The 23,870-nt window shown below is 40.6% G+C and overlaps 1 protein-coding gene across 3 annotated transcripts in view; it reads right to left on the reverse strand.

Moving 5' to 3' along the window:
- Positions 1 to 23,870, reverse strand: part of LOC136874015 (proton-coupled amino acid transporter-like protein pathetic) — a 236,015-nt gene that overhangs the window by 77,265 nt on the left and 134,880 nt on the right. Inside the window, exon 1 of one of the 3 annotated variants that reach the window (XM_067147478.2) lies at positions 4,927 to 5,012. The exons of the other annotated variants lie outside the window; for them this stretch is intronic. Within the exon in view, the coding sequence (XP_067003579.2) occupies positions 4,927 to 4,928 (2 nt within the window). The 5' untranslated portion in view covers positions 4,929 to 5,012. Of the gene's footprint in view, positions 1 to 4,926; positions 5,013 to 23,870 lie in introns of those variants that run through there. 3 annotated transcript variants of the gene reach the window in all.

Here is a 23,870-nt window from a genome sequence, read left to right on the forward strand (position 1 = left end):
CTCAACTTGTAGGATTTCACCAAGATATAGCAGATATCTTGGATTCAGAAGGCCAAATGGACTGTATTGCGATTGACCTATCTAAGGCATTTGATAGGGTAGATCATGGAAGACTACTGGCAAAATTGAGTGCTATTGGACTAGAAAAAAGAGTGACTGAATGGGTGGCTATGTTTCTAGAAAATATATCTCAGAGAATTAGAGTAGGTGAATCTTCATCTGACCCTGTAATAATTAAGAGGGGGAATTCCTCAAGGCAGTATTATTGGACCTTTATGTTTTCTTATACACTGACTGACAGAGCAAATGCAACACCAAGAAGGAGTGGTCAGAACTTTATGCCAATTGCAGGGTAGACTGACGTCACTGAGGTATGCTCATGTTGTGAAATGCGCCGCTGTGCTGCGCACGTAGCGAACGATAAATGGGACACGGCGTTGGCGAATGGCCCACTTCGTACCGTGATTTCTCAGCCGACAGTCATTGTAGAACGTGTTGTCGTGTGCCACAGGACACGTGTATAGCTAAGAATGCCAGGCCGCCGTCAACGGAGGCATTTCCAGCAGACAGACGACTTTACGAGGGGTATGGTGATCGGGCTGAGAAGGGCAGGTTGGTCGCTTCGTCAAATCGCAGCCGATACCCATAGGGATGTGTCCACGGTGCAGCGCCTGTGGCGAAGATGGTTGGCGCAGGGACATGTGGCACGTGCGAGGGGTCCAGGCGCAGCCCGAGTGACGTCAGCACGCGAGGATCGGCGCATCCGCCGCCACGTCAACCGCCATTCTTCAGCATGTGCAAGACACCCTGACAAGGCTGTTCCAATATCGACCAGAACAATTTCCCGTCGATTGGTTGAAGGAGGCCTGCACTCCCGGCGTCCGCTCAGAAGACTACCATTGACTCCACAGCATAGACGTGCACGCCTGGCATGGTGCCGGGCTAGAGCGACTTGGATGAGGGAATGGCGGAACGTCGTGTTCTCCGATGAGTCACGCTTCTGTTCTGTCAGTGATAGTCACCGCAGACGAGTGTGGCGTCGGCGTGGAGAAAGGTCAAATCCGGCAGTAAATGTGGAGCGCCCTACCGCTAGACAACGCGGCATCATGGTTTGGGGCCCTATTGCGTATGATTCCACGTCACCTCTAGTGCGTATTCAAGGCACGTTAAATGCCCACCGCTACGTGCAGCATGTGCTGCGGCCGGTGGCACTCCCGTACCTTCAGGGGCTGCCCAGTGCTCTGTTTCAGCAGGATAATGCCCGCCCACACACTGCTCGCATCTCCCAACAGGCTCTACGAGGTGTACAGATGCTTCCGTGGCCAGCGTACTCTCCGGATCTCTCACCAATCGAACACGTGTGGGATCTCATTGGACGCCGTTTGCAAACTCTGCCCCAGCCTCGTACGGACGACCAACTGTGGCAAATGGTTGACAGAGAATGGAGAACCATCCCTCAGGACACCATCCGCACTCTTATTGACTCTGTACCTCGACGTGTTTCTGCGTGCATCGCCGCTCGCGGTGGTCCTACATCCTACTGAGTCGATGCCGTGCGCATTGTGTAACCTGCATATCGGTTTGAAATAAACATCAATTATTCGTCCGTGCCGTCTCTGTTTTTTCCCCAACTTTCATCCCTTTCGAACCACTCCTTCTTGGTGTTGCATTTGCTCTGTCAGTCAGTGTATATATAAATGATATGAGTAAAGGAGTGGAATCAGAGGTAAGGCTTTTTGCCGATGATGTTATTCTCTATAGAGTGATAAATAAGTTACAAGATTGTGAGCAACGGCAACGTGACCTGGATAGTGTTGCGAGATGGACAGCAGGCAATGGTATGTTGATAAACGGGGTTGAAAGTCAGGTTGTGAGTTTCACAAATAGGAAAAGTCCTCTCAGTTTTAATTACTGCGTTGATGGGGTGAAAGTTCCTTTTGGGGATCATTGTAAGTATCTAGGATTTAATATAAGGAAAGATCTTCATTGGGGTAATCACATAAATGGGATTGTAAATAAAGGGTACCGATCTCTGCACATGGTTATGAGGGTGTTTAGGGGTTGTAGTAAGGATGTAAAGGCGAGGGTATATAAGTCTCTGATAAGACTCCAACTAGAGTATGGTTCCAGTGTATGGGACCCTCATCAGGAATACCTGATTCAAGAACTGGAAAAAAATCCAAAGAAAAGCAGCTCGATTTGTTCTGGGTGATTTCCGACAAAAGAGTAGCGTTACAAAGATGTTACAAAGTTTGGGCTGGGAAGAATTGATAGAAAGAAGAAGAGCTGCTCGACTAAGTGGTATGTTCCGAGCTGTCAGCGGAGAGATGGCGTGGAATGACATTAGTAGACGAATAAGTTTGAGTGGCGTTTATAAAAGTAGGAAAGATCACAATATGAAGATAAAGTTGGAATTCAAGTGGACAAACTGGGGCAAATATTCATTTATAGGAATGGGAGTTAGGGATTGGAATAATTTACCAAGGGAGATGTTCAATAAATTTCCAATTTCTTTGAAATCATTTAGGAAAAGGCCAGGAAAACAACAGATAGGGAATATTACACCTGGGCGACTGCCCTAAATGCAGATCAGTATTGATTGATACTGATATTGATTGATAAAGAATAAATTTCTAACTTGAGGGAAATGTTAATCCAGAAACGATATCTAGCTTACAAAACGGGTGTATTAACTTAGCCCATTTCGTGTTTAAAAATGAACTACCGTAATAGCTTCGAATGCTGGACAAACCGGCTGGCATTTCCTAAAATGTCGAATAATAATAATAATAATAATAATAATAATAATAATAATAATAATAATAATAATAATAATAATAATAATAATAATAATCCCGTCTTCTGACCTTTCCCCTATTTATTGAGGTCGGCATCTGATGTTGATTTGACCGAATTTCCCGGCTGGATGCCTTTCCTGACGCCAGTCCTATGTAGAGGGCTACATTTAGTGTTGCGTATTTCTGTGGTGGTGGGTAGTGCGGTGTGTGTATAAAGATGAAAAGTGAATTAAGATGAACACTTTGTCCCCGAGCCAGAGGAATTAACCATACGCTGTTAAAATTCCCGGCCCGCCCAGAATCGAACCCAGGAACGTCTGAACCGTAGGCCAATACGCTGATCATTCAGCCAAGTAGATTAATAATAATAATAATAATAATAATAATAATAATAATAATAATAATAATAATCACTGGTCTGTTTTTGGGGCTGTGCCCAGGTGGAGATTCCCTATCAGATTTTTACCTAATCTTTGCTTAAATTATTTTAAAGAGGTAAATTTATCAAACATTTCCCTTGATAAATTAATCCACTTCCTAAATGATCTTCCTATAAGCGAGTATTTGCCCCAGTGTTTCCTCTTAAAGTCCAAATTTATCCATATTATTATATTATTTATGTGCGACTGAGCTCGATAGCTGCAGTCGCTTAACCCTAGACCGGGCGCGCATTTGACTTTGTCAACCAGTTATATTTTAAGTCGTTTACAGGCTTCCAATCCTATACTCATTTCATTTAACGACGTTTTATCATTTGTTTCAATGTTATTCTCCAAATAAAATTAAAACTTTGTATTAGTGATTAATATGAATATACTTTAAATGGATAATCATGAACACGTGAACTAATTCTGATAGGAACATGAATGAGTTAAGCAGTAGACACATAATTAAAATAATGGTCATGTTTTAATATTTGCACAATTATACAATGAAATGGTCAGGTATAATAGCAAAAAAAATATGGCTGGATGAAAAACTTTGTTCCCATGTCCAAGAAATCTTTCACACCTTATTCCCAGAGCAATGCCATAATTTCACTGTTGTTCGCAAATTTAGCATCGCGCTCACGACTGTAATTCACTTCCTCCCGCTTCCTAGAAATGTACAAATTAGTCCAGTGTAATAGTTCATCGACCATCTCAGCGTTTATCAACTGCATAAAACAGTCAACTTCTTTTGATACCTTCCTCACCTTCCTTTCCGGTCCTGGCAGTATTTTTACAATATTCCTTGCTTTTACCCTCCAAGTAAGTTTTAAAAAGTCTGTCGTGGGCCACATTGTTCCTCCATCTCTCCCGAAGATAAATTCCCTTTAGTTATCCTCTTCATAGATCGCACTGTCCCATTCGGGCTCCTGCTCCCTATCACTGTTATGCTCCTGATCCGATACGTTTATAATTTCCTCCTCCCCATCCGAAAAATCCGAGACAGAGTCATCTATTTCATCTGGCCGGGCTGAGTGGCTCAGACGGTTAAGGCGCTGGCCTTCTAACCCCAACTTGGCAGGTTCGATTCTGGCTCAGTCCGGTGGTATTTGAAGGTGCTCAAATACGACAGGCTCGTGTCGGTAGATTTACTGGCACGTAAAAGAACTCCTGCGGGACTAAATTCCGGCACCTCGGCGTCTCCGAAGACCTTAAAAAGTAGTTAGCGGGACGTAAAATAAATAACATTATTATTATTATTACTATTTCATCGACCGGGCGAGTTGGCCGTGCGCGTAGAGGCGCGCGGCTGTGAGCTTGCATCCGGGAGACAGTAGGTTCGAATCCCACTATCGGCAGCCCTGAAAATGGTTTTCCGTGGTTTCCCATTTTCACACCAGGCAAATGCTGGGGCTGTACCTTAATTAAGGCCACGGCCGCTTCCTTCCAACTCCTAGGCCTTTCCTATCCCATCGTCGCCATAAGACCTATCTGTGTCGGTGCGACGTAAAGCCCCTAACAAAAAAAAAAAAAAAAAAACTATTTCATCGGACAACTGGCTCAAAATGTCAGGTATGTCTTCATCATTGACAAAACGTGACGTAAAGTAGAAATATACTACATGTAATTACGCCTGACTTCGCCTAATTACCCGAAAAGTACAGAAGAAAGGAAACTTTAAAGAAATAAATTTTACTTACATGACCAGGAGCGCGGTTGACTTTGTCAACTGGCTTCGGTTTCCAAGTGTTCGCTCGAAATAATTACACACGTATCGCTTCCACTGTTATCGAAACTCGGCTGAACTGAAGATTAAGAGTGAGTTGCGAAGTGGTGAAAGACAGACAGCGCGCTGGTTGACTTCTTGAGAACGGCGGATATAAGAATTTGACTTTGTGCTCTTCGCATTGTTGCCAGTGTTTCCTTTGTTCTCCCGGAAGAGAGATTCAGTGTAGTGTTCTCTACTTGAAGACTGTGGACGATTTGGTTTACATCTTCTATATATATAAAATAAGAGTTTTGTCTGTACATTGCTCAGAATTTGAAAAGGATGGTATTTCTGTATCGGTCGTGTCCATAGTAGCAAGGCAATGCACTTTTTAAGTTTCCGTAATTTCTGTCTGTCTGTCTGTCTGTCTGTCTGTCTGTCTGTCTGTCTGTCTGTCTGTCTGTCTGTCTGTATGTACACGCATCACGAGAAAACGGCTGAATAGAATTTAATGAAAATCGGTATGTAAAGTCCGGGAATAAGTCGCTACAATCTAGATCATAAATAATCTTATTCACGCTGAGAGAAATGGTAGTTTAGGGGAAGGCCTAAAATTTAATTCTCAAATATTTATGTTATTAGTGGATCTATTTTAATGAAAATCGGTATGCTAAGTTAGGAAATAAGTCGCTACAATCCAAGATATAAATAATCTTATTCACGCTTAAAGAAATGGTAGTTTAGGGGAAGCTTAAAATTTTAATTCTCAAATTTTTATGTTATTAGTGGCCCTATCATAATTAAAATCGGTATACAAAGTTGTAAAATAAGTCGCTACAATCTAGGCCATAAATAATTTTATGCGTGCGGAGTGGAATGGTAGTTTAGGGGAAGGCCTAAAATTTAATTCTCAAATGTTTGTGTTATTAGTGGTCCTATCGACAAATACTGCATTACTAAAGTTATATAGTATCAAATTTCCGATCATTTATGTCTTATACATTTGTACCGTACCGGCTGTTACTATTTATTACTAACTAACTAACAGGGTGTGGGGTAATAAGCTTACTTTTGACAACATACCATATAAGTTCTGGGAAAAGGAGATTGGCGTTCGGTTTCCCCATTAATTTTGAGGTTAAGATATTTTACTTTCAATGAAATGAAACTATGAATTCGTTTGATAGAACAATATATATTCTTTAAATAATATATCAAAAAATAGTGAGTCTTGTTGCGATAAAACAGATGAGAATATGAAATTATGACATTGCAACTGAAAGAAACTAGGCATGAATTTGAATTCTTCTTGACCGGACATTTAACAATTTATACGAAATATTTCCCTCACTGATTCACTTGACTGTACCTTCAACACTTTTAGTGTAATTACGACGTATTCCTTTGATCTGGTGTTTACTGTAGATGTGTCACGCCTAACTTGGTGATACATCCTTGTGACTGCTTCTTCTCCATATCATCTGACTTCTTTGTAAGTCAATATGGTATGACCTCTTGGCAGGTCCAGGGTTGCCCTCTCTGACTTCATGGTAAGCCCTTGCGTCCGTGTCTTCAACTAAGTGACGGACCAACCTCTTGGTCTCACTCTCTCAATGACCAATAATTAATGGCTCACTGAGTCTTCACCATCTCTCGTTCACACTGGTTGACTGACCAACTAAGGCCTCTTGATCTAGTAGACTTCTTCACTGTACTGCATCCGTATAATTAATGACTGACGCTACAATGTGCATCCACCTTATATAGACGTTGGTTGACACAGCTACGTAATCTCCAGAAATAACCATGACATACTCCCACAACGCGGCAAATATTACATACAGTGGTGAAATAGCCCGGAGGCAGCTGACTCTCCGAGCGCATATTCTAAATAAATACGATGACATAGCCATGGCGCGGCGATGACTTGGCAGAATCGCCACTAATCTTGCACAATGTCCCAACGTCACATCCAATCTCTGATATATACAACAATTCTCACTGTACAGGTATTGAGGGTTATTCTACACATACGTATATATGCATACATCTAAGTACAATCTTGCAGGCAACAGGCAATTGCAAAATCGAATTGAATAAAACGGATAATTACAATAATAGTAACAATATCACAGATAACATAATAATAATACTGACATAGTAATAATAATAATAATAATAATAAAATACAGATAAAATCATACAATAATAAAATTACAGATATCATCTTGTAACGGGATTTGAACCGTTACAATTCGCCTCCCTCATAAATAAATCGAAGAACAAAGAATTGATTGATTTATGAACAAAATTATATATATATATATATATATATATATATATATAACACTGACACATATAAACACTTTAAATGAGTATACAACAATAATTTTCTTTTTCAGCATCCATACATTTTATAATACATCACATATATGAGAATTCTACTCGCACATTGTCATCGCAGATAACTGTCCAGTGTCCCATTCTCATACAATTCACAAGAGCATAGCCCTTAATTTAACACACACAAATAATTTTAAATGATTACACTACATTCTTCTTTTTTTTTACATATCAAAACATTTTGTGAAATATCACTTATATGAGAACTTTTCTCGCATATTGTTATCGTAGATAACTGTCCAATGTCCTGTTCTCCGCCTTTTGCCATACAGAACATGACAATGTAGCACTTATTCTTCCAATGCACCAATACGACACTTGGTTCACACGCCAATCGCAGATGTTGGTTTTATTTTGCCAGTTTCTCACGAAATTTAATCATCTTACTCTTATTTCAACAAATCTCACGTGACGTACTTCTTTACATTGATTATACTATAAATACCGACAATCTTCCCTTCCTGATCTTTTAAGGAATATGCACACTTCGCGATACGGTTCACAATAGTGAAATACCCCTGATAAAAATAACTTCAAGATATTTCCCGCCTCTGCAGATGATGAAATGGAACTCTGAGTAGCACTCTGTCACTCAAACTGAATCAATTTTGCCCTTATTAACTTACAAATCTCAATAAATCACATCCTCCTTGGCAACAATAATTAAAGAATCAATACTATGGCTACAAGATGGTTCAATTATTCCGTAATCCAGCATAATGTTTATTTGTTCTTAGACTTCACTAGCATTTTTAAGTTGACTGGGGTACTTACCTCCCACAAACGATCAATGGTCATTTACTACAAATTTATGTTCATATACGTGTTCTTCCTCACTTACCACTAAATACATCTCGATGCTTACCTAACATCGAACACAATTACTCCTCCTGTAATTCACCCAAATTACCTCACGTCACTGCCTCATACCGACTATCCCTCGGATACTGGTCGTACAGGCACGTAACACACCCAACAAAACATTTCCTCTCACTAGGAACAACTTCGCTTACCTTTCATATATTTCAAAGAACACACGTCACCAACACACTTACCTCAGACCATCATAATTAACACGTACTTCTTTGCTAGATTACTCCCAGAACAAACACTCACTACCCGAATCAAAGTCTAATCTAGCTCCATGATTTGTAAGCCAGTCAGCTCCTAAAATAACTGAATACACCAGTTTTGGTACAACAAGGCGTAGTTGAAAATTACAATTATCTTTACTTATGATCGGTACCGCTATCATTTTATTTACTCACTGTGACTTACCCAACGGCTGTTATAAAATAGTACCTTCTTCACATCACAATTTCCATCATCGGAGTTACTACCTCACTACTTACATCATCTTTTCAGTATTATAAGTACTTACATCACTTACCAGAACACTTCTTACGTCTAACTTACTGCTACCATTAATTACTGCATGATCTACGACTACGGCACTACTTAAATATCTCACTTAACATTACTTAGGTCACAATCACACTACTCTTAAATCTACTTTCACTACATAACTACTTATGCTAAATACCTGTTCATTTTCTACCTTCAGCCTGTCCACTTACCGGTAACTTACCCGATTCCCTGTGAATCTGAAATACTCTGACTCGATAACGACACCTTGATAACTTTCATATTCGGCTTATCATAATCCCTCTGATAACTCATATCCGTACGCCTCCCATCTTCCAATTCTCTCTGATTACTCTTCTGACCTTCTCTCTCATAACTCAAATACATACGCCTCCCATCTTCCGATTCTCTCTGATTACTCTTCTGATCCTCTCTCTCACAACTCAAATCCATACGCCTCCCATCTTCCGATTCTCTCTCGTTACTCTTCTGACCACTATCACCATCAACACAACTATTAATCCTCTGCGGATCATGATCACCCCCTCTCCTCTGATACACGGCTAACATTTTCCCCCTTCTCTCTACTATACTACTTTCCCCAGACATCATGCGCTCTCTCTCTAGCCCCTGTAAACATTCTTCCCAAAGCCTGTCAATAGACTCTTTAATCTCTCCTAAATTAGACATATTATCCCAGTACACTCGAAACCATATTTTACTTTCACCGATACAAACATTAGACAAAATCTCCAACACATATTCCCATTCATTAATATTATTCCTCGACTTACTTGCAAATCTTTTCTCGCCTACTTTTACAAATTCTATAGAATTGAACTGTTTTCCAGAAAACTTGGTTAAATCACGATCCCTACTGAACAAACCACTCGCTATTACCACTTCTCTCGCCGTCTCACCTATACCTTTCTCCCGTATCACTCCCTGGCAGTTCACAACTTCTTCTTCTTCTTCTTCTTCTTCCGCTGCTCTCTCAGCATTCTCTTCCACTATTCTCACGTCATCCTGCGATTCTTCCTCTCTCTCTCTCTCACCTGCTGTGATAACGTTTCCTGTTCGTTCCGTAGTTCAGTGACCTCCACAAGTTTGCTTTCAACTTGCTCATTTCTACTAATCTGTTCCCCCATCTCTTCCCCAACTGCATTGCAAATCCTGTCCAATCTCTTCTCGACTACCTCATGAATTTCTTCCCGATAACTCGAAATTTTATTACTTAACAGTACGATCTTGTTTGTACATGTTCCTTTGACATGCTCAATTTGAGTATGAAAATTGCTCCGATTCAACTTCATTTTACCTCCCATTTCAACACACTCTTCATTTGACTTACTTTCTAACTTGTATATTTGACCAGTTACCTCTACTATCTTAGTATCTATTTTAGAATTTAGTGATTCACTTAACCTATCTAATTTATCATTAATCGCATTAAAACGTTCGTTACAACTACCAATCATTTCTTCCATCTGTTTATTATTTTCATTACTAGTATCAATCTTTTCCTCCATTCTTTTCTGACTATTTTCACTGAGCTCGGTCATTCTGGCCATGAACAAATTAAAAAATCTTGGTTCATTCCCCCCGCGATTTCCTTTTGAGTTTCAGTGTGCTTCTCAATTTCTGCACTTTTCTGAATTAACTCAGAAACTTCCATCGTATTCACCTGCTCCCTACTCTGAATTTCACCTTGGATGTCCGCAGAAGCAATGACCTCGTCGTCACATGACTTGTTATTGTCTTCCTTGTCCATCTTTGGTTCACTAGTGATAGTACGCGATCTCAAATTAATTTCCCTCTTCAAATCCCTTGACATATCCCCAAAATACAAATATATATCACAAAATTATAGTCCTGAAATTTACCGGTAATAATTCCGTTGGCTTAAATGTGCATACTCTTCCCAAATGAACCTGTGATATGCTGTCATTCAGAACAGATTCTGAATTTATTCGAGCCCCACGTTGGGCGCCACATTGTTACTATTTATTACTAACTAACTAACTAACAGGGTGTGGGGTAATAAGCTTACTTTTGACAACATACCATAAAAGTTCTGGGAAAAGGAGATTGGCGTTCGGTTTCCCCATTAATTTTGAGGTTAAGATATTTTACTTTCAATGAAATGAAACTATGAATTCGTTTGATAGAACAATATATATTCTTTAAATAATATATCAAAAAATAGTGAGTCTTGTTGCGATAAAACAGATGAGAATATGAAATTATGACATTGCAACTGAAAGAAACTAGGCATGAATTTGAATTCTTCTTGACCGGACATTTAACAATTTATACGAAATATTTCCCTCACTGATTCACTTGACTGTACCTTCAACACTTTTAGTGTAATTACGACGTATTCCTTTGATCTGGTGTTTACTGTAGATGTGTCACGCCTAACTTGGTGATACATCCTTGTGACTGCTTCTTCTCCATATCATCTGACTTCTTTGTAAGTCAATATGGTATGACCTCTTGGCAGGTCCAGGGTTGCCCTCTCTGACTTCATGGTAAGCCCTTGCGTCCGTGTCTTCAACTAAGTGACGGACCAACCTCTTGGTCTCACTCTCTCAATGACCAATAATTAATGGCTCACTGAGTCTTCACCATCTCTCGTTCACACTGGTTGACTGACCAACTAAGGCCTCTTGATCTAGTAGACTTCTTCACTGTACTGCATCCGTATAATTAATGACTGACGCTACAATGTGCATCCACCTTATATAGACGTTGGTTGACACAGCTACGTAATCTCCAGAAATAACCATGACATACTCCCACAACGCGGCAAATATTACATACAGTGGTGAAATAGCCCGGAGGCAGCTGACTCTCTGAGCGCATATTCTAAATAAATACGATGACATAGCCATGGCGCGGCGATGACTTGGCAGAATCGCCACTAATCTTGCACAATGTCCCAACGTCACATCCAGTCTCTGATATATACAACAATTCTCACTGTACAGGTATTGAGGGTTATTCTACACATACGTATATATGCATACATCTAAGTTCAATCTTGTAAGCAACAGGCAATTGCAAAATCGAATTGAATAAAACGGATAATTACAATAATAGTAACAATATCACAGATAACATAATAATAATAATAATACTGACATAGTAATAATAATAATAATAATAATAATAATAATAATAATAAAATACAGATAAAATCATACAATAATAAAATTACAGATATCATCTTGTAACGGGATTTGAACCGTTACACGGCTATAACAGACATGTTCATGAATTTGGATTTTTGTTGCTAAGTCCATATCAGCGCCAAGTCACGATAAAATGGGTAAACAGAATTTGATGAAAATCAGTATGTAAAGTCGGGGAATAAAGAACTATAGTGTACGCTATAAATAATTTCGTAAGACTCCCTATTATCACAGAGTCGAAAGAAAACTAAATGTGAAAGCCTACAATACAGACAGCTCATAACATTAAACAACAATAACATTACATTGACCATTGTTTGTTGTGATATGCTTTGTGTCTTCTGTTGCCAGTCATGTTCGATAGATGTGATTACGGCTGTTTACCGAGTTTTTTTTAAACTTGCTTTACGTCGCACAGACACAGATAGGAATTATGATGACGATGGGATAGAAAAGGGTTAGGAGTGGAAAGGAAGCGGTCCTGGCGATAATTACGGTAATTACGGTTTTTCATTTTTCATTTGCCTGGTGTGAAAATGGGAGACCACGGAAAACCATCTTCAGGGCTGTCGACACTGGGTTTCGAATCCACTACCTGCCGGATGCAATGTGACAGCTGCGCGCTCCTAACCACACGGCCAACTCTGTCGTTCGTACCGAGTATAACAGCCTGCCTGAATATTGGCGGTAAGTAGCTGGGGAGTCAGATAACTTTCTTCCTTAGTATCCCATTCCTCTGGCTCATAAATTTTCTGATATTACTGGCAGGTAACGCACTGGTTCATCATAGCATTCGAGCTATTCAATCCCTACTCTAAGGCACTCACTGGAATGAGCAGTGTGTACATTTAACGGAAGAATGGTTAAGGAGTGCTCACGACTGTCTATGGCCTGGTCATTCCAGCACTGGAACTGGCATCGTAGTACTGTTCGTTAAAAGTGAGAAAATGTGCGGTTTGTCATCTGAGCGAGTATTTTATATGAGAACGTTGCTTTTAATACCTACGTTCATGCTGACGTGTTTGTAATGCCTAAGCTGCAGTTAGGAAAACTACAAAGACAGTCTTTCTGAGAATCCCGTAGCGAAGCACGGGTACATCAGCTAGTTTCTTATATGTACTTTGCACTGGCGATTTATATTTGTGTATGTGTGCTCTGAGTGTTCCTTGTACATGGAGGATGACCAAATGTTGTTCCAACAAAGGTCAATTAAAATAAATTACATTTTTAAAAAATGTCTCTTTGAAGTCAAAGTAAATATTTTATTCCTTTTAAAAACATCAGCCCTCCCTGTCTTGTCATGTATTCGCCTGTCATGCACACTTTACTAGCCCATCACATGTGTACGATATGCTTACATGCCTGGTATCCATTCTGTGGCTGGAATCACACCCAGGAAACTGCTTGCGCGGCAATATGTCCTTGTCCGACTGCATGCTGTCATGCGGCATGCGAAACCGCGCATGCTGTTCTTATTGATATCCCAAAAAGTAACTGTCCTATTTTGAAAATGCTTACATATTTTAACTTATAAGCAGTTGAACCTTTAGACCAGCTGTATGAATTTGTGCCATTCCATTTAAAAATATGGAGTTAGTATCAATATCTCGGACATTAATCGCCCCATGAGAAAGCACATAATTTTACAAGCCTCGGGGTATCATTTACGAATATGAAAACAGAAACCGATACTTTAATGGTTTAGACGTTATTTCCGTGTAACATCTTAGGTGAGTAACGCTGTATATTCCCAGTGATATTGAGAAAGCGAGAATGTGTCAACACCTGAAATTCGTACCAGTTATAGTTTTTTATGTCTTATTTACAAGAAAAATACATGACCACGACTTTTATACATTTAAAGAAGAATACGTTTCTATCAGAGAAGTTATTGTCTCATATTCGCCATAATGACGTAGGTACACAGCTATATCTATCGGCATGAATTCGAACTACGTACACTCTGACTTCTGTTGCCTTGCACAGACATATTGAGAAAACGTGAACGTTTGAGAATACAATGATGACCATCATACTTGAACTGTTTAGTGAAAAATACTTTCAGTGAAATGAATGTGTGTGTGGGTTGTTTTTTTTTTTTTGCATTCTGTGTTTTATCTTTATCTCCATCGATAAGCACAAAGGCTCGAGTCACATACGCTGAAAATATGTTTACCATCAGCATTTTGGCCGGCAGGGTAGTGGAGGTGGTGGTATACAATTTCTAATCGCTAGAATGCGATTCCAACGCCTGGATTAAATTCCTAACCTCTCCGCAATACTCATATGAAGTAATGAAATGAAATGGCGTATGGCTTTCAGTGCCGGGCGTGTCCGAGGACATGTTCGGCTCGCCAGGTGCAGGTCTTTTGATTTGACTCCCGTAGGCGACCTGCGCGTCTTGATGAGGATTAAATGATGATGAAGATAACATATACACCCAGCCCCCGTGCCAGCGAAATGATGGTTAATATTCCCTACCCTGCCGGGAATCGAACCCGGGACCCCTGTGACCAAAGGCCAGCATGCTAACCATTTAGCTATGGAGCCGAACCTGATATGAAGTGAGGGCATATGGCGCTGTTGATGCTGATTCGTTTTGCTCAGTCTTATGCAGCTTTCTCAAGAGTATGCAGATCCATAGACGTCAAACTAAAACTCCGAGCTACAGCTGCACTCGATATGGTTTATAAGGAAACACTGCAATACTTCAATCAATCAATACTGATCTGCATTTAGGGCAGTCGCCCAGGTGGCAGATTCCCTATCTGTTGCTTTCCTAGCCTTTTCCGAAATGATTTCAAAGAAATTGGAAATTTATTGAACATCTCCCTTGGTAAGTTATTCCAATCCCTAATTCCCCTTCCTATAAATGAATATTTGCCCCAGTTTGTCCTCTTGAATTCCAACTTAATCTTCATATTGTGATCTTTCCTACTTTTATAGACGCCATTCAAACCTATTCGTCTACTAATGTCATTCCACGCCATCTCTCCGCTGACAGCTCGGAACATACCACTTAGTCGAGCAGCTCTTCTTCTTTCTCTCAATTCTTCCCAACCCAAACATTGCAACATTTTTGTAACGCTACTCTTTTGTCGGAAATCACCCAGAACAAATCGAGCTGCTTTTCTTTGGATTTTTTCCAGTTCTTGAACCAGGTAATCCTGGTGAGGGTCCCATACACTGGAACCATACTCTAGTTGGGGTCTTACCAGAGACTTATATGCACTTCTCTTATTTGTGAAAGTTATAATACTAATAATAATAATAATAATAATAATAATAATAATAATAATAATAATAATAATAATAATAATAATAATAATAATAATAATTAAAATAATAATAATAATAATAATAATAATAATAATAATAATAATAATAATAATAATAATAATAATAATAATAATAATAATAATAATTAAAATAATAATAATAATAATAATAATCAGAAAAATAAGCCTGTTTAAAGGATGTGGGGCTTCATCAATTCAGTGTTTTAGCTGCTGGCTTCCCATCTTCTGGGTTGTGGTTCGAATCTCGGTCGGTCCTAGGTTGAGATTTTCATCTTAAAATCATGTCTGGAAGGGCATTTGGCCTTAAGACCTCCGGACAAAAGAGAAATGAAGTTAATTGACTCCAGCGACCCCAGAAAGAACTGGGATAAACTGAAGTGGTGACAGTGTTTTTATTATTGAAAAGTGTTGGAAATAATAATAATAATAATAATAATAATAATAATAATAATAATAATAATAATAATAATAGTAACGTCCACATGCCAGTGGTTTCTTAAGTGCAGGTATTATGTACGTTATTTGAATTTCCTTGTCACTTGTTTGCGAAATTGAAATCTCCTTAATAGTAGGCCTACACGTACTACTGGCGTAACTTTTAGTGGTAGTTCTTTGTACGGTGGTGAGGAATAGGCCTAAGGAGGGAGCTCTCCCGGTACCGGTAATACTGTCAACTGAATGGAAATGAAATCTGAATTGAATCGATAATATGATTGATTGACATGAATTTTCTAAACCTTTATTATCTTAAGCCAACAACTGTGTCACACACACATTATATAACATTTCTCCATGGGAATCTTGTTCCTAGCTTGCATTCTATAGTTTGACTTTGCTGTGTAAACAAAACAAAACAGTACTAGTACGTAAAGTGTACGCCAGATGTCGCACAGCGATGCATAAGCGATTCATAGTTTGTGTTTCAAAGGTTGCCAGTACGAATCTCGTAGATAACAGAGGTCGACCGACTCAGCATTAGAGTGTCCATTTATCACTAAAAGTTGAGCGAGTAGTAGTTTTCTTGTTAGCTTTCACAATTATTTTATTGCGCTTGGACCTCCAGTTTTTCAGTTTACTGCTACTTCCTTTGCTTTGCTTTCTTTAATTGTGCACGCTGTCTAATCATATATGTCTACAGAAGCGACTTGTTGCTATTTCGAATCCCACTGTCGGCAGCCCTGGAGGTGGTCTTGCGTCGTTTCCCATTTTCACACCAGGCAAATGCTGGGGCTGTACCTTAATTAACGCCACAGCCGCAGTGGCAAACTAGTTCACTCCTGTTCATGCCTTGTGTGTCTCATTATGGCGCCGCAATCGGATTGTGCATGTTCCCTACAACCGCATAACTTTTAGTGGTGTTATTTGAGGATCCAACCACTCTCCGCCCTAAAGAATCAAAATAAGATACACCTATTTGAGTCTTAACGCAACATTCAGTTGACACATTTTCGGTGATATAACCATAAATCGTACTATTTTCCACTCTAGAGATCAGTGCCATGATTGGGAGAGGTAGCCTTAAAAGGCTGTGCAGGCGCTCAGGGAGAATGTAAGACATGTGCGCACAACAATGGGCCATCCCTTTTCCCACTCTCCCGTGGTCAGGAAACCAGGGAAGGCTTCTGACAAGGAAACCCTTCCATCTGTTAGCCTCCGGCAGTCTGATTGAGATTTGATACAACGACTTCAGTAGGAATGCTTTATTCAGCCATATCAAATTAGGCCAACGGCCGTAGCCGTGTTGAAACACCGGATCCCGTGAGATCTTCGAAGTTAAGCAACATTGGGCGTGATCGAGATTTGGATGGGTTGCCACGCGCTGTTGGTCGAGGGGAAGGAAATGGAGGAGCGGAAGGAACTGGCCATCCTACCGCATGTAAACTCCGGCTCAGGCACACCTCTGCAGAGGTTCGGACCTGCCTTCGGGCAGAATATGCCCTTATCCTATCAAAATTAGATACCGAGTTGTGTATTTAGCACCTGTTTTGGGGTGTCAAAGTCTGCTCATTTAAGTACCGCGTAGACAGGAGTGAGCGGCGGGAAGCAGGTAGAGGCGGGGCGGCCGGCCAGTTCATGTCACGCTCTCGCTCTTTCTCTCCCGCATACACATTACTTCCCCACTTATGTCTGCTTCCCGCTGCTCACTCCTGTCTTCGCGGTACTTAAATGAGCGTCTGGCTCCATAGCTAAATGGTTTAGCGTGCTGGCCTTTGGTCACAGGAGTCCCGTGTTCGATTCCAGGAGGGTTCGGAAATTTTAACCATAATTGGTTAATTTCGCTGACACGGGGGCTGGTTGTATGTGTCGTCTTCATCATCATTTCATCCTCATCACGACGCGCAAGTCGCCTACGGGAGTCAAATCAAAAGACCTGTATCTGGCGAACTGAATTTGTCTCGGACACTCCCGGCCCTAAAAGCCATACGACATTTAATATCACTTAAATGAGCAAACTTTCCCACTCGAAAACAGGTGCTAAATGTACGACTGAGTATCTAATTTTGATATGGTTGAATAAAGCATTCCTATTGAAGTCGTACCAAATCTCAATCAGTCCGAAGACTTTCAGTTGGAAGGGTTTCCCTGTGAGTTCTCCCCGCTTACCCTGGCTCTTTGGCGAGAACCAAGCAATGTTTGAAGCTAGTTATGACTTCGCTGCACAGTATATTCAATCCAAATAAGGTGTTTGCTTTCATTTCATCAGAACACTTTTGAGAAAACTCAAACTTCCCTTCTCAGGCTTCGTTCTGTTAGTTGCTGGGATCTCAGGCGGCGTGGAAAGGTAAAAGAAAAAAACTGGTGACAAGTACGCCGCATACTCTGGTGACAGCGTGGTACTGTCCAAGTGGGAAACATAGTCCGAGTGTTCACAAACAACGCACTGTATGCCTGATCACACACCAATACGATGTTTTCCGAACTGAGCGTAACCAAGTTGACGCAAGCAAGTAGAATACCCCTATCTCCCTGAGCGTGATGGTATGACCCTTTCACCAGGATCAAAGGTCCCAGCAACTAACAGTACTGGTTGTGTGTGTGTGTGTGTGTGTGTGTGTGTGTGTGTGTGTGTGTGTGTGTGTGTAAACCGCAAATGGAAGATAATAAGTTACCTAGAAAAATAATGGAGTCGGTTATGCAGGATACGAGAAGAACAGAGAACAAAAGGCGACGATGGTGAGAGTCAGTTTGTAAAGATCTTTTTCTGTCGCTTTTCCCACACATGTGCGGTTGCGGGTACGAACTGGGTTTAACGGCCGGATGCCCTTCCTGACGTCAACCGTATGTGGAGGGATGTAATCACTATTGTGAATTTCTGTGCTGTTTGGTAGTGTGGTGTGTTGTGTGCATATGAGGAGGAGACTGCTGGCACAAAAACAAACACTCAGTCCCCGAGCCGGAAGAATTAATCACACGCTATTAAAATCCTCGACCCGGCCGGAAACCGAACCCGGGACCCTAGCCGAAGGCCTCAATGCTGACCTTTCAGCCAAGGAGTTGGACTCAGTTTCTAATGATCTAAAAGTAAGAAGAGGGGATTCCTAGTCCAGACGGTAAAGGCGAGCTGAGTTCATGAATCAGTTCCCCTGTTACCAATTCGGAAAAACTTAGAAACAAGATTTCCACTTGGAGGGGTCCATGATCCTGAGTTTCACTCAGTCCACGGTGGCAGGTTAATTTTTGGGGATAAAGGTGGCTGGTCGTATAGCTAATCAGTCTACATCACTTCGTATCGAGGTTATAGTGGAAGCATTTACCTTCTTTTTCCCAGGGACCTTCGAGACCTGTAGAGAGATGGCTTTCCCTTCGTTCAATGGGCTAATCTTTAGCTACTCGTAATAAAAAACCGCTTGGGATATAAAGACTACCAATCTTGGCCTGCCAAGACGACTACTGCCCAGTCAGTCTGTATATTTTGGAGGGTCACGTTGCCAGTGTGAAGATATCTTGGACTAAAGGTGCTCAGTGAATCCCATTTCAGCCCTCACGAGCCAGGAGTCGAACTCCAGGTTTCTAGGAAAGAAAGAGCCACGCTGGGGCTGGCCACCAGTAACAAAGAAGTGACGACTTCGTTCACTTCGTGTAATTTTCCCCTCAAGACAAGGAGATTTAGCATCAGCCGATTACAAATATGGGTCGTATATGAATGAGCATGCATAATGCGGTATGTGGTGTCATAAAATTCCTCAAGGTCTCCCGAGATGGTATCAAGTTATGTAAACAATCTTCGTGCTGTGTTGTGCTCCCGAGAACGAGACAGAGTTGTCAAATCCTTAGAGCCACGAGTTTTAAGCGGTATATTAATGTGCCGTGAAATTTCCTCATTCGTGTACAAAGAAGAACACTATTATTCACATCAGTAATTGATTGGTTCGTTCAACGCTTCCGTAAATTCTTTTTTGTTATAGCCGAGGAATTCGTCTTGACAGAATAATTACAACCAGCACCTGGGAATAAGTACACTTTAATTCCAGTTTCCAGTACTAGAATTGATGATGCTATCTTTGAAAGGTGAAAATTTATGTGAGATTGTAGCAGAAAGAGACGAGCTCATCAGTATCTGTTGGTTGTACTTTGAAAGCGAGACCAATTCTGTCTAAACATGACAGAACATTACCTTTTGGTAAATACCTACCACATTGTTATACTTTTCGACATCTCAGGAGGCATGATAGCCGAGAGGCGTGGTCAATTGCTTCTCAACAAGGCTGCCGCTGTGTTCTTAATGGTATTATTGACATTGTTAAAATACACAACTTTTACACATCTTCGAAATCCAGTCAAGAATGCTATTGTAAACAGAATAGTACAATTACAGAAAAGAAAATGGAACGTTCCATATTTTCCGTTTGCAACTAAAACGTTTTCATCCCTCCCGTGAAGGGGAAGGCGGGCCTCCTACACTGTAACGCCGTCTCTTAAGCCAGGGAGATGTGATACCGTGAAGGAGCTGCGCGGAAAAGGTGCGGGAGCTGTCGACCGTGGCTTATACTAGGAACTGTTCCGGCATTCGCCTTAGTGCAGGAGAATGGAAGACCATGGAAAACCATTCTCAGGATAGCCGCCGGAGGGGATCAGCCCCTCTCCGTCTCCTGAATACAGAGGCGTAGAGCCACGGTTGAGACGTGGCCACCCGACCTCTGCTAGGTTGGCCGGTCGGAATGTAGAACTGTTGGACCATGGACGAGCCGTGGCCATTTGTGGGCCGACACCAGCTTCACATCCTCCGACGTTTCTTTTGCGCTCCTAAAAAAGGGATAGGCATGATAAAGATATACAGTAACAGCGACATACCATTTGCAGATAACATGACCTGAAACACTGCACTGCGCTGATCATAAACATTTTGTCACTTTTGTCCTCTTTAGACTATTTTACTTCACTTTTCTAGAGAATCCTGTATCACATCGATAGGTTCTCACAACGTTCGTTGCACAATTTTCATTTATTCCATTTTTAAGATACTATCTACAAATCAAATTTTAAGAATAAAACACACTGTTCTTTTACTAATTATTACAAATATTAATGGACGACATGAAATGAGGATTGAATGTACGAGTTTCGCTTCACATTTTACACTTTCGTAAGTAACTATTTCACTACTTTCCACATCAAACCCTTCACAAATCACATCCTATAATTTAGAAACCACTGTGAATTATAGTATTTACAGGGGCATTTCTTGCAATTCCTGAAGATATTCTTGAGCATTGGGAAAAGTCCGGTTTGCCAACTTATATTTCGTAGTCCTTAGAAATTGTTTAAACAATGTCATTGAACAATGTTCCTGTGTTTGCGTATAGTAAAGGAACTGTTCGAATCCCGGCCAAAGCAAGTGGGAGTGTTTGAAAAGTCACGCCCTGTGCTTCGGATTCAACGTAAAACTGGATGCCCCATGGCTATGATGACGATATTAATATTGTACTTATATTTATGTAAAATTGAAAGATTGCTTCCTTTCAAAATCTCACTTGTTTAAGCGTGCATTTACAGTAGTGAACAATATAAATTACAGTAAATGAGTAAGCTTTCGAACAAAGAAACCAATCTATGTAAATAACATAAATTTTTCTTTGGGGTATCCGCTTCAGATTGATGTTCTATTATTATTATTATTATTATTATTATTATTATTATTATTATTATTGTACCGGTTGGTACACCTATACGCCGCACATTTGAATTTTCCGCCTTAAAGTACTCCTCTACAGCTGAAACTCTGAACTTTAAAACTGAATTAATTATTAATTATCAGAAGATGTCACTGAGTTAATTTCGCATTGTTTTTGTTTACAATTATCAAGAAGTGTGGACATTCTCTTACAGATGTCTCTACCCAAAACTATGATCATGCACCCTGATGCGAAGTGATGGAACTTTTCTTGAATATATTTTGTATTCATAAGTTTGTTCTTTACTAAATGTTGTTCTTTCATTTGTGGGTTGGCAATATTAATCTTTCTTTCCGCCAGTTTTGAAATTAGCCAATCGTAAATTTCTGTAATTAATTTTCAGCCAATGGCGTCTTTCTTTACCAATGTCGATGTGTAACTGTAAGCTACCCAATAAACCACTGTAGGTGTATCTTAATCATTCATGAAAGGTCTCGAATCTTCCCCGAGAGTATAAAAACTGCTGATTTTCCTGGCTCTCGGCCACTCGTACAACATCTAGCTTAGTGTATGGAAGTATAGCAGGAGGTGGGAAGCGCCTCTTTCATCAGTCAGCAGCCCTTCAAAAGGTAATGGCCGTTTAACATCTTTATTTTCTTGATAGCTCAGCAGTTTAATCCTCGAGGAAGGTCCGAAACAGTTTTTGATGTAACCTATTCCATTTTGATGTAAAATTTTCATGTTGCTTTAACTGTAAATTGGGGATAGAGAGTGCTTTACCCTCTCGAGCTCCCCTGCATTTTGATCTGAGGTGACTACGTTTCATATCCGATTTTCTTCTCTTTCCTAATGTATTATAATTTTCTTATACGAGTCACCTCCCTAGTGTGGGAATAGCCCCTGTAGAATCGGCCTAGCGCCACTTAGGTTTTAACAAGCTTTCATGTAGGAGTGCAAGTTCTCGCCTCCATTCATCTTCAGATTTTTTATTTTCCTTCCTGCGAAGGCCCAGTTGATTGGGTACGAGATACCCCTGTTTATATTTGTAAGTTGTGCCTTGGTGGCAGTTAATTGTAAAGTACGGTATCGCCTTCAATGGGCTTGAAAAATTGAGAGCGGTTCAGCTCTTTGTTTGTGGTAAAAGTGCCTCTAGGAGGCCCCGTATGGTTGGAGCTTATGCTCTTGGTAAGAAGGGGATTTCTGCCCTTTGAACAAATGTGTAAAGGTGGGCTAATTGCCCAAGGAATGTGAAATTTGGGGCTCGAAGCCCAGGATTTGTAAGGACCCTTAACTTGTGCTTTCGGTTGTAAAGATATAATTGTACCTGATTTTCTTCATTGTTATTTCACCTAGTGAAAATTTGTTAAATCTTGTTGTCTATTGAAAATATAACCTTTATTTAAATTTTTAATTCGTCTTTCGGACTTGTAGTTAGACCCATTCCAGCCCGCACTTTCTTTCACCTCTGCTGTTCCACAGAAACCTCGGAACAATTATTATTAGTCCACCTGGTGACCATGGTCGGTCAGACGTCATATCTATATGGTCTAATACCGTGGGTAGCCGGTTTGAGTCCCGTTGGTCGAAAAAATTCACCAGACGTTGGCTGGCAGGGTAGAGGATGTGTTGATATACAATTTCTAATCACTAGATAGCGTGTTAAAAGCCTAAATTCAATTCAAAACCTCTCCTCAGTGCCCATATGGAGTGAGGATATGAATCGATTACTTTTAAAACTCCGCGAGTCACGAAATGTAAACTTGTGGGTAAACAAACTGACTGGTGAATAAACCAGAAACTATTAGTAAACCTTTTTGAATCTGAGGATTAATACTTAAAGACATCATGGAAGTAGGATATGAAGTTTTATTAACTTTGCCTATAGATCAGTTTAAAACTGTATGCCGTCTTCTTCTTCTTCTTTATCTGTTTACCCTCCAGGGTTGGCTTTTCCCTCGGACTCAGCGAGAGATCCCACCTCTATCGCCTCAAGGGCAGTGTCCTGGAGCTTCAGACTCTGGGTGAGGGATACAACTGGGGAGTATGACCAGTACCTCGCCCAGGCGGCCTCACCTGCTATGCTGAGCAGGGACCTTGCGGGGGGATGGGAAGATTGGAAGGGATAGACGAGGAAGAGGGAAGGAAGCGGCCGTGGCCTTAAGTTAGGTATCATCCCGGCATTTGCCTGGAGGAGAAGTGGGAAACAACGGAAGACCACTTCTAGGGTGGCTGACGGCGGAATCGAACCTACCTCCACTCAGTTGACCTCCCGAGGCTGAGTGAACCCCGTTCCAGCCCTCGTACCACTTTTCAAATTTCGTGGCAGAGCCTGGAATCTAACCCGGGCCTCCGGGATTGGTAGTTAATCACACTAACCACTACACCACAGAGGCGGACACTGTATGACTTACGGGATTTTAAAACCAATGAAAAACACTGTATTATTGACTTAAAGAAAAACCAAAATTCATACTCATGTGACTTACTGATGTGTATATCTGCTTTATTAATTCACAAAAAGCTATAAACATTTACAGTACCAATAAATTCCGTACAAATTGT

This window comes from Anabrus simplex, chromosome 5, assembly GCF_040414725.1.
Source record: "Anabrus simplex isolate iqAnaSimp1 chromosome 5, ASM4041472v1, whole genome shotgun sequence".
NCBI classification, from domain to species: Eukaryota; Metazoa; Arthropoda; class Insecta; order Orthoptera; family Tettigoniidae; genus Anabrus; species Anabrus simplex.